Raw genomic sequence first — 12,259 nt, 5'->3', positions numbered from 1 at the left:
TCTTTAAGTGCTAATAGTACATGATAGTACACAAGGTTCAAATATATGGGAGGGAAGGATTTGGGTTTTTTAATGTTTATTTATTCTAAATATAGTTTTATTCTGGATTTAAGGTATTCTATCCGTTAAGGCGAGGAGTGCTTTTTTTTTTTTTTGTATATTCATAAAGCCCAGTAGTATTGACCTTTAACCTGTGTCAGCAGTTTCTGGTCACTGTCATAATCTAAATAACAGCACTTCAAGAAAACATCTCTGTCACGGTAATAAAACATGAGGCATGTTCTGACATGCATGTGTAGAGGAGTTCAAAAGAATTTCACTGGGCCTTCTTCACGTTTCCTTGTTAAGTTCAAATGTAGCGTGTTGTGATGTATTTGCTGTGAGATTCTACCCTCTCTTGGTGTAGTTGTGCTATATAACATGCAAATACAAAGCTAAAATGGTGCTAAGAAAGGTGTTGGAAAGGATGAGATAGTCTCTTTCATACCTTCCAAATGTCTGCAAAGCATTCTATATATGTGATGTCCAAAACCAGAGAAATCATAGCTGCAAATCACCATGAACCTTTTGCAAGTTGAAGTAATCTCAGTATAAGCTAAAAAAGCCACGTATCTAATGTAGTTGTTATGTTATGAATGTTAAAAATATTCAATAATTCTAAAAAGTTTGAGAGCAATATATTTAAACATATTATAGAGTGGTCCATTTTTTTGTCACGGATACTTTTTTGGTATAACATCTGAGCTTCTGGTGTTCTGGAATTTGGAGACTTCCAGATGTGTTTATGTAATACTGCATTCATTAATGTGGAGTATCTGTTTTGTTCTGAACTGGGGAGAAGAGTCTTTGTCACAAAGTTATTCTAAATTGCATTTCCATTGCTGGACACTGTGCTACCTTATGTCAGAAGTGTTTGGGTTTAGGGTTTGAGCCTCACTGTCCTTGAATGGTTTTGTAATCCATCTCCATTTCTCAGAGGCCACAGTTTTAATGTAATCTTTCTGCCCAACTCCTGGGTTTTTTATCACTTTCTTCCCATACCACTTTCCTATTTACTGAATTTAGTAGAGGTTACTTAGATTATATTTTCCACAGAGGAAGTGGCAGCAGAGAGAAAACCTTATTTGGTGTGAATTCTCCCCTCAGCTTGAGGAGGAAAAGAAATTGTATGTACCAGTCCCTGGTACTGAGTTAAATTAAAAGCATGATAATTTTATTTTTATTCAGAAGCTTCTGTCTTCTCTTCTTTGAGTTTTGGTACTGTGTTTCTATCTCTTAAGAGAGGAAAGTTAAGCACAATGCCTGCCATTTGTGAAACGAGGTGACTTCTTTGCAAGCAAGGATTAGTTTATGACATAACTTTGTACCGTAAAGCTGTAATTCATAACTTTTAGGTACTAAATTCTTTCCCTCTAAAATATTAAGATTAGCTGTGCTTTTTAATTGAAATACATATAAAATTAGTAGACAGAAGTATATATTGAATAAACATAGAAGTAGAGGATTATTTGCTTCAAAAAGTGAATTGAGTTATTAAATAACAGCAGAACTAGATGGTCTTGTAAAATATTTGCAGGATTCAAAGGAATTTTGTACTCTAAAGCTTTAATAAAATATTTTAAGTGCCAGTTATGGAAGATCTAGTAAGTGCTTGTTAAATGATCGGTTTTGAATGGAAGGATACACTCTTATAGATGCTGTAAGCCCCCTGTGAGATTAAATGTAATGTAATTGGTGGTAAGTCAGTGCCTGGTCAAGTAGTGCAAACAGTTTAGGCTTGAAAAAGTAGCTACTTGAGTACCATGGTTTGAGAAGACAAGATAAATGGATATACAGATAATTAAAATCATTTGCAGATAGATTATATTTCAAGAGTGTAAAGAATTTCAGCATTATCTGGAAGCAGCCTGGATTTGTTGTCAGATACCGCATCCTTCTGCATGTCTGTCTCACAGGACCATGGCTCAGAGAGGCAGGCAAGATGTGCAAGCCTGGTAGCATTGCACATTAAATACTGATCTCTGAGTTAATGTAGCAGGAGAGTCTCTGACAATTTTGTTAGTAACTTCACTTATTAGAAAGAGAGAAATCCAAACAAATTTTCTTTACCCAGAGGAAGATGCCAGTTGTTGTTTTGTGTGTTTTTTCTCTTTCTTTTTTTTTTCTGTCAGTCTTCTACTCTCTCTGGATTTTTCCCCCAGCAGCCTCCAGCCAGCCAGTACAACCACTCTGCCATTGTATTAATGTGATTCAAAGCAAAGGAGTAATAGCTTGAAGTGAGGAGTTGTGCTGCCTAAGACTGCACACTGCTGAATTCACATATAAAAGTTACAGCTTTCTTTCATTGCCTTGATGCCTGAGGTGGACTGTCAGAGCTATGACAGCTCACACCACCACAGATATGCAGCCATCTCTCAGATTTATCTGTGGGATTAACTCCTCAAAGGCTTTGAGAATGTGGATTACAGTCTCTAGTAGGTTATGCTATATCAACATCTAAGCTCTCACTTTCTCAGAGAGAGAAAAAAAAATCAGAGACTGATGGTTTTGTTGCATTATTTTATTAAAACTAGATCTGGATAGCGTTCCATGCAAGTGATCATATAATGCGAATTTCCACTTTGTCTGTTGAGCCTAACAGTGAGATGGGGGGATATTAAAATCAGAGGTTGGACAGGCAACTTCTTATTTTTAACATGGAAGCTGATATTTAGAAAAACCGTTACTATATCTGCTGAATGGCTTCCTTTCTGTCCCCCAGAGCAGTATTCTTTATATATTGAGAAGGAAACAGCTTTCTTTGTTAGTTGTTATCCTGGGATCTCTGCAGATGTACCTGGAGATACCTTTTACCATGTGTAGCCTGAAATGAAAGAGTGGTAAAGGTCAAGTGGATAAGACTCTTTATCAGGACTTAATGAATCTACATGCTTCTGTGAGTCTGTAAAATCAAAATAATGGTTCTGAGGTAAAACGCCTTTTATACCAGGCTAGGCATTGTTTTTTGTGTTTGCTACTTAGAAAATGTTACAACTTGTAATGAAGTACTGTCTGAGAGAAGATTTAAACCACAAGGGCATTGTCTTTTGAAATCATTAGTAATCCTTCTTGCTTAGAAAAACTTGCGTGTACTCTTGTGCATCAGTAGATCTAATATAGATCCATGTGTTGCTTCTGCCAGCAAGTTTCATGTTGTTCCAAATGAAGTAACCTGCATATAGAATATTTCATGGCATTATTTGTGATGCAAATATCTTCAAGGTGGGGGCTTGTGCCATTATGTTCAAATTCATGACAAACTGTTTATCTGCTGCTGTTATTTCTTTCATGCTGTACTGGGGCAAATTACTTTGCAGCGTCTCCACAGTGCATTTCTGATGAAGCTGCTGTACCAGTATAGGTTGGTATATTACTATCCAAGGATCCAGGCATGGGCCCTGGAGGTCGAAAGTGCTGTCAGCAGGGAAGCGGTCCTGATGAGCCAAATGTCTGGGGATGTAGCTGGAGGGCCTTTCCCTCCAAAGGCAGCTCACATTGTGCTAGAGCCTCTGACCTATGCTGTATATATGGCATGCAGTAGACAAAAATGACATAGGCATGCCCTTACTTGGCTTCAGGGGGACCTGCATGTCAGCAATTCTTTAGTGTCTCTTACCTATTCAAAAATGCAAAGTCCTGTGGAGTTCTGTTTAGCTGCTTCTGCACCTGGTAAGTTCAAAATTCTCCACAGTGGACTTTCTTACAGTTTTTACCTATAACATATTCACTTTGCAAAGCCTAATTGCTGGAGGGCAAGCTTTACACCGCAGAGTTGCCAGTGTAACGAATCAGTGGAAAAAGCCCTGGTGCCAAGTTCTTTGGCTTAAGTTTGTTGTTCATGGAGCTGTTCACATGTGCCTGGAGAAAAACTCCAGGTAGCTTGCCTGTATGTTGTAGTATGCCTGTATGCTGTCTTCCTTTTAGAGGCTCTTCTGAAGTAATTATGCTAGCATGAACTAAAATAGAATGTAGGTAAATGCGAGGAGTAGTACTTCCTTGAGAAATTTTAATTGAAATTAAGCTTATTGTTAACTGGCTTTGCTTCTCATTTCTAATTTCGGCTGAGGTTCACTCTGGGCACCCTCTAAATGTGTGTCTTTAGATTACTTGCCAGACTGTAACTGGCTGCTGTGTCCATAAATCAGATCTCGATAGGAGATGATTATGTGTGAGGATATATAAATTAGTGAGCTATGTAGTTAGAACCCAAAGAACATATTTTAACTGACTAATTTGGGGCAAAATTGTCAAAAGTTTATGTGGGAGATTGCTGTTCTCTTTGTAATTGACCCAGGAGAATGTGATGAGTAGTGTGGGCTACAGTCAGACTGCATAATATTGACTTTTTAATGGAGTTCCCTGTAGTCTGTAGTTGAAGCCAACAAAAATAAACAGGAGCAGAAAGCCTGTCTTTACTTGTTGGATAAACTCTGAGAGACCTCCCCTGTACCAGAGGGTATTTTTTGGTAGTTCTGTTTCGTGTAACAGTGTATCACTAATGTTTTGGGGGCTTTTCAGTCTGTTCTTCAAGAGAAAGTGCCTTTTTAAGTGCAAGTTCTGTGACCAGTATTGCTATTGTGATCCTTTGCAGACTGGGTGCTCTTAGACAACTGAAAAATACACAGTATTAAACAAAAACAGTATGACTGCCTGTGTTCCAACTTAATTTACTTCTGTACTTTACCATACACTTTTTCCTTCCACAGGCATTTCCTATTCAAAACAGGAACAGGGACCACACCGCTGTTCAGTACTGCAACACCAGGGTACACAATGGCATCCGGCTCTGTTTATTCCCCTCCTACTCGGCCACTACCTAGGAACACTCTGTCCAGAAGCGCTTTTAAATTCAAGAAGTCTTCGAAGTACTGTAGCTGGAAATGTACTGCTCTCTGTGCTGTAGGGGTCTCAGTGCTGCTGGCAATACTGCTGTCCTACTTCATAGGTGAGTTCCTTTATTTTATAACTGTCATCATAAATAGGGATGTCGGATGGGCTGTCCTATATTAACCTTCTTGTATAGTAAAGCTTTTGGTAACAGTAAAAACCACTACAATGACTTAATGAAAACCCCTAATTCTTTTGAGATAATAGAAAATCTGAATGCTTTGAAAGCATTCTGTGGCACAACAGCAGTTGAACTAACTTCAAAGAGGTATTTGAATTAAAATTAAGCTGTGTGGTGTCTAGTCCTTACAAATGTATCTATAAAATGAAAGCTGTAAAGTTTTCTAACAAAACACAACTTGCAGCATGCCCGTGGAACTCTTTTCTTCTCATTTTGCATTATATATAAGCAATGAAGCATTTAGGAATTCTAATTTTCACTTATTTCATTATTATATGCATGTGTGTTTGTGTGTAGAGCTAGAGCAAAAGTCTGAAATAGACTTTGGTTGCAAGGTAGGGAAAATAATTGTCCAGAAGGACAACATGCAGAGAAGGAAGCTTCTTCCTCCTTCACAGGGTGTTTGTTTTTAATTATTTTGTTTTCTCTGTTTTTTAAATATTCTTTCCTAGTTTGTATTCTATATGATTTCTTTTCTCTGCTTTATTTAATTTCATAAATGCTTGCTATAACTGTTATATCATTTGAGTTTTAGGCAGTTAATTGCTTACCTGTGAGAAAAACATTATTGACTTCAGTATGGGAACAGAATAGGCTTTTAATGTGTGTATGTGTCTTCTTACATGACTTTGTCCAGATTACATATTTTGATACCTCTGAGTCCTTAAATGGTTTTCAAAGACTTTTTTTAAACTGATTTGTTAATTAGAAGTTTAAGTCAGCACAATTATGTTAATAAAAGTGTAAGGGTCTGATTTTTATAAGGCATTGCTTGCACTCCAATTCAGAGTCTTAGGAAGCCAAGGAAACAAAATAGAAAGGGGAAGAGTCAATCTCTTTCTCTCCTTCATTTTAAAATCTGGGTAAATTAATAACAAAGCGTAGAAGGCCCTGTGATCCTTAAATCTTCACTGCCTTTGTTGAAACGGTCTTTCTACATTTCAATCCAAGGCAGAGCCTAAGCTGTGTAAAGCCTTTGAAGTAGTTCTTTCTGGGCTGAAGCTTCTGTGAACAATGCAAGAAACTGGGTTGCTGAGTAGCTGGAGAAATTCCTCTCTACCATGGCAAAGCAGTGCTCCAGGAGCACCCTTTCCACCTCAACTGTGAACCCCAAAGTACAAAATGCATGTATATAAATGTAGGGCTTACAACTACTGCCCAGTCCTTTTCATGCCTTGGATTATTTTTTTATGTGAATGTACATGGGAGTATAAAGGTGTGGCTTGGAGTTAAGCTTTACCACTGCATCTTTTTTAAAGTGGGATTGAAATAATCCCATTTATGAAACACATAAATTGTGCTCAGTATTCACAGTGTTGTCTCTTAAGTCATTATAATCAAATATTTGCTGCCAAAAAAAGTAAGAAAAAATAAAGTATGAAATATCACTATCAAGAAATAGGGGAAACAGCCATACAGATAGTAAAATATTGAAGATCTGATTGTGAGTTGAGCTCTACGCTTGGCTAGACCCAAAGAACAAGATTACTTATGAATCTGAGGAGCACAAGAAGATAGCTGAACTAGATTATTTTTCCCACAGGCGCATTAAGAAATATAAGCGTGTCTAATGCACCTCTGTTCCTATATTCAGAGAAAGAACTGGTCTTTCCAGTGGGTAAGAGCTTTCAGCTCCAGATATCATTTATTCTCATACTCTGTGTTTAAAAAAAAAAAAAAGAAAGAAAAGGAAAACCAAGCAAATATAGCTGTACAACATTTCATGGGCGCATGCTGGCTCACATACTTGCTGAAATAAACAATGCACAAGGGCCTTCCTCTGCCTGTCAATAGGGAGCTCTTTGCCTACTGGCAATATTACACATATTTCAGCTAACTCAGCAATCTCAATGTAAAATCCAGCACTCAGTGATGCTCTCTGGAGAACTTTGGGTCCGTAAAACCATGAATGGATTACGCTCATTCATATGTGTTTTTCCCATCTCTGCGCATATATCAGAAATACCCTCCATTTAGTATGCCATCTAAGTATGAATTGGTGGAAATCACTTATTTAAGATGGAAATGGTCCTGCATCTTGGTTAAATGTTGTGCAGTGTAGATATGAAAGAGAAATGGCTGAGTAGGTAATTGATAATAAAATAAAATCTCAGGAAGGGCTGTGGTATCATGAGACCTCCAGCACTGTGATTTGCCCTGAACAGTTATCCAGCTTGTTCGCTGAGGCCTACAGCAGTTGAGGTGGCATGTCACATCTGTGAAGCTGGTTTGAGATGTGTTTTTTAGCTTCACAGAGAGGCATTACCACAAGCCCTAAAATGCTACAGCCACTGCCGTAAAATATGCTGATGTGGATTGATAAGGAACATGGTATGGCTCACGTCCACTGTGTCACTGTGGCAGCTGTAGGCTGAAGGACTAACCAGACCGCTCACCTGGTGACCAGCGTAGCAGGCCCTTCTTGGGGCAAGGGATGAACATGTCATGCCCAGGCTTATTTTAGTTGCAGTGGGCATGGGATAGAGAAAATGACTTCGGATCCCCTCTGCTCAGACAACATATGGCAGAAGAGACAGTTTGCTAGACTTCGTGTCTGCCTTTGGTGAACTGCTCAGTCAGTTAGCCCTGCCAGAGGAGAGGAGCTACACAGAGTCTGGTCTGTCTTGCACTTCTTCCATCACTGTGACAGGAAAGACTCCTACGTTTACAAAGTCTACGAAGAGGAGGTGAGAGCAGCAGATATCAACATGGGGAGGGACCAGGGCAAGTGCTACATTGTAAGGCCACTTAATACAGTCTTGGGGGGTCACAAGGAATTGAAAACATTATTTCAATCTAAAGTAAGGAAAGTCTCACTTCCAGCCTTCCCACACACTCTTGATTTTCAAATCTTGGTGGTCTCTCTCAACTGTTTTGAAACAGTGCATGTTGAAGCTTACCATTCCTGTCAATGAGACTTGCTAATCTGTAGAGATAATAAAAATGAGTTGTGGAAAGTGCTGACCTTTTGGTTAACAGGTTTATCAGATATTTAATTATGGAGAAACAATTATTTAATCAACAGGAGCATGCAAGAGGTACTGAACTAAAATACAGTGCAGCGCATATAGAAGAGTAGACTTAAATAAAAAAGCAGCTCTAGTTTAGTGTAAAGGATTAAAAGAACAACTCCCTGAAATAGTGTGTTAAAAAGAAGAGGAATAAAGAATATAAACTGCTTAGTTTGGGGATTGAGATTACACTGGAATTTCTTTAAGCAGCTCATTGGGTTAACTGCTATACATAATAAGATTTACAACCAAGAAAATGGCAATTTTTTTTTCCAACATGAACATTTTTAGAAAACTGAAAAATATTCTTTTATTTGTCACTGTTTGGAAGACTAGGAGGAAAAGTATTAAATTTAAGCCACGAAAGAAAAAGAAACATGATGTTGCATTCATTTGACCTCTTTTTATATACATGAGGAGTTTTACCCAACTTTGTACAAGCAGTCTGTGTGAGAGCCAGAAATAGAGTCCTGCTTTACAATGTGCAAGACAAAACAGAACTTCGTCTTTTTTCTCCCCAAGGCTTACTGCCTCATTTAGCATCCATCATTTGTAGTGAATGCATGAAGTAACAGTTTGGTAGGGCAACACCTAGGCGAAGCATGGGCATCAAATCCAAGTTTTTTATATAATCACCATTCTCCAATTCTGTATTTTAGGATCTTCTCTGTTTACTTTTGGTGTTACTAATGGGAGGCGTTCATTGTTCTTGATTTGTTTTCTTTTAGTAGAAGAATCAACTGTTCAGTTATAAAGATCTACATCAGTCAGAAGGAGTTGTTTTCAGTATGTTGTTGCGTAACACTGACTAGTTACAATAACGGTCTAATTGGTACAGTAGCAATCATTTCTTTTTTAGCATGGATTCATGCTGCATGAAATTAATGAGAATTTGAGGATATTAGGCGCCCTCTTTCTGGCCCAAAAATTATTTTGGCAACTGATTTTCCATTGCCAATGGCATTGTCAAAGCTGATGTAAGAAGCTACTCCAAGGGCCATTTTCACTCGCATGGCATCAAACAGGACTATTTTTGTCACCACTGGTTCCTGTGAGCAACTAAGTATATCCATTTTGGACAGGAAAGCTAACAAGAAAGCTAACTTTTATACTTAACTGAAACATCTTCTCGGAAAATACATATCGTCGTTTATATTTCATTCTTTGAGGGCTAGTAAGAAAGTCACTGTTCTTCTATGACTCAGGGATGACCACGCAGACATAATCCAAACTGGAAATGTAATACGAACAGAGAAGAGATACCAGACTTGAAAGTCATGTTAGGTAATCACAGATAATACATTTATTCCGCATTTATATAAAGATACGTTGTGTTTATTCTGCTATTATTATATTGTGTATTCAGTATTTTACCCAGTCTGAAAACTGTTACTGATTTAATATCTGAAGATATTTAAAGTAAACTGCAAATTCATTTGCTAATGAATTTCTAATAGTCAGCATGCATGGACAACTATCTTCAGGGTGTGAGTGAAAAATTTGAGAATAAGAATAAAGCAACTGAAGAGGTTTTATAGGTAGAAGAGGTGGATGGACAGGCAAGATAGCTACCAAGGTGTTTTTCATTAGAGGAGACTGTTGCAGAAGGATGTAGGGTGTGAAAATTAGATCTAAGGGCCAATTAACTTTCTTGCAGATGAGTTTAAAGTAATGCTGAAAAATTAAAAAATTTTCTGTTTCTGCACACTGAAGATCTCTGATGTCGTTTTGGAGTTTGTTGTCTGTGTACCTGCATTACTGAGGATGTTGTCTGACAGCTTCTGGCTTTCACATCTACTTCCAGATTGTAGAGGACCAGAGAGATGCTTTTCCTGTGGGGATCAGTGGCAGATATCCTAGTAGGGCAGAACCATCTTCACAAAACTAATGGATTTAAAACTGGATTTTTCTGACTAAAGAATGACGAAATATACCTATAATCAAAAGGAATCTATTTTACTTTATCAGCAAAGAGCAATATAATATGTCTTTTTGATTGCAATGCCAAGTTAACAATATTCTGCTGTTCGTAAAGCTCAATTACTGCCAGGATAGAAGAAAACAACTTAATAATGCCATTTAAATAGAATTTTTATTACAATACTTTGGCGTAGGTATTGTAATTAACAGGCATGAGGGAGAGTATAGTTTAGTTGCCATTAATCATCTTTACTTTCATTACATACTCACAAAATTTCTTTTTCTCTTTGACCTGCATTAAATTTTGAATATCATCACGCTATTGTCACTGGAATCTCTGTCAAGATTTCCAGGTTTTTTTTCTGCTGTGTTTCCAGCAGAGTGCCTGCATTCTCTCCCTACTCTGCCTTCTTAGGTTTCTCATGGACCTTGGTTATGACTAATGTTTCACTGAGGTGTGTGGGCTGGAAATCTGTTACCTGCCTGCAACTGTGTGGCAGATTTTCACATATTGCCAGGTTTATGCTCTCACTGCATTTCTCATTCCATCAAATTAGAGGTGCGGAAGTGGACTAATACCTGCATATATCACAGATTCCAAAAAAATTGCATCTGGTTCATGGCAACTCCCACTATCAATAAGAATGGTGAGGCACTGGCACAGGTTGCTGAGAGAGGCAGTGGATGCCCAGTCCTTGGATGCAGTCAAGGTCAGGCTGGAGGGGCTCTGGGCGAACTGATAAAGATGTAGGTGTCCCTGTTCAATGCAGGGATCCTTGAAGATCCCTTCCAACACAAACAAATCTGTGATTCTAAATGTGAGAAATGTTTTGTGTTTCCCCTTGGTCTGTTATCATTTGAAGAAAGTGCTCTGGGATTTTACAGTTCACCAAATCCAAGTATCACAATGTATTGAAACCTCCACCCAAGTATACACAACAAGGGTGTTTTCTTAGTGTTTGCTGATTGTACCAAGCACTTAGGAGAACCAGATGAATTTTACACATTCTCGCGTAACGTGTGCATATGTGTGCAGCTATGAAGGCAACTGGTGTCTGCAGTACTATGGAAGGTACATCACTCCTTTTTATGTCACAGTCAGCATCTCATCATAACAATCCTTCAGGCTTTTAAGGAAGGCTTTGGATGTCTCTACTGCTTCTGGAGGCAGAAGCAGCATTTTGTATCAGCCTTCTCTTCATGAGCTAGAGGTTTGCATTATCAGTTCCAACTTGGTAGGAGTTTGAAGTGTCTGCCTTTCAAAGTAGGAAGCTGTGGATTAGGTACATATCACTGTCTTGTTCCTTTCCAGAATGGACGTTTCTAGGTCTCTCTCAGCTCCGGATATCACAGGCAGCAAGTGTGTGATGGTCAGCCTGTTGTTGTAGATATTACTGCTGGACCTTGCTCTGGAACGACAGAGCAGTAAATATCCCATAGAAATATCAGGCAGTACTAAAGAGTGTATAGCCTGTGTTCTTAGAATTGCAGTGTGGCATTATGTACTTATATACCTGGTGAATGCACAATTATTTAGCAAGTAGAACTCATCTTCTGAAATTTCTGAAGGATTTTAACGTCCTGAGTGGGTAGGATTCAGTAGCAGGAAGAGTCCTTCAAGTCTCAAGTACCAGTCTCCTAGTTCTATTTCAGTACTTCGTAGCCTTCAGAAACTGAACTATGAAAGCCAGATAACTGGTGTTCGTAGGGCATACCTTCAGAATATCAGGTCAGTCAACTCATTCCTGACATATTCTTTGTAAATGACATTTTTCAGATACACACAATTGTCCACACCATTCTTAAGCTTTATCATGAAGCTTAATATTAGTGCTAATAATTCCATGAGTTTATGCATTGCAGTGATTTTCAGCTCTGTCTAACATGAGAAAGTTTTTTGCCTGTGGCTTCTAGGTATATGCAAGAGGTTCATACAATGTTTAGAACAGGCATTGCTGATGAGCTAGTTGCAACTCTGTAGTGTGGAAATATTTATAATTTCTTGTTTACCACTTTCTTTCAAAACTGAGAGACAAAGAATGCCTAGTCAGAAAATGAGTATGTTACATTTCACCACCTTGTTTAGCTGATTGGACTAAAAACATTTCCAACATCTTTCACTGAAATTGCACCACAACTAAGCAAGCTGAAATATGAGCACATTTAATGTACTTTTTTGTTTCTAGCAAGAATACTGTTATGGGTAATGCCTGTAGCTGAT

General features: G+C 38.2%; 1 protein-coding gene across 24 annotated transcripts in view; it reads left to right on the top strand.

Moving 5' to 3' along the window:
* Positions 1–12,259, top strand: part of TENM3 (teneurin transmembrane protein 3) — a 355,944-nt gene that overhangs the window by 235,390 nt on the left and 108,295 nt on the right. For 23 of the 24 annotated variants that reach the window (XM_021397105.1, XM_021397104.1, XM_021397120.1 and 20 more), the window contains one exon: positions 4,746–4,984. In XM_021397105.1, the coding sequence (XP_021252780.1) occupies positions 4,746–4,984 (239 nt within the window). Of the gene's footprint in view, positions 1–4,745; positions 4,985–12,259 lie in introns of those variants that run through there. The other variant, XM_021397129.1, reaches the window with a different exon arrangement.

This window comes from Numida meleagris, chromosome 4, assembly GCF_002078875.1.
Source record: "Numida meleagris isolate 19003 breed g44 Domestic line chromosome 4, NumMel1.0, whole genome shotgun sequence".
Taxonomy (NCBI): Eukaryota; Metazoa; Chordata; class Aves; order Galliformes; family Numididae; genus Numida; species Numida meleagris.
The sequence above is the reverse complement of the archived record's forward strand: the minus strand, read 5'-3'. Positions and strand labels throughout refer to the sequence as shown.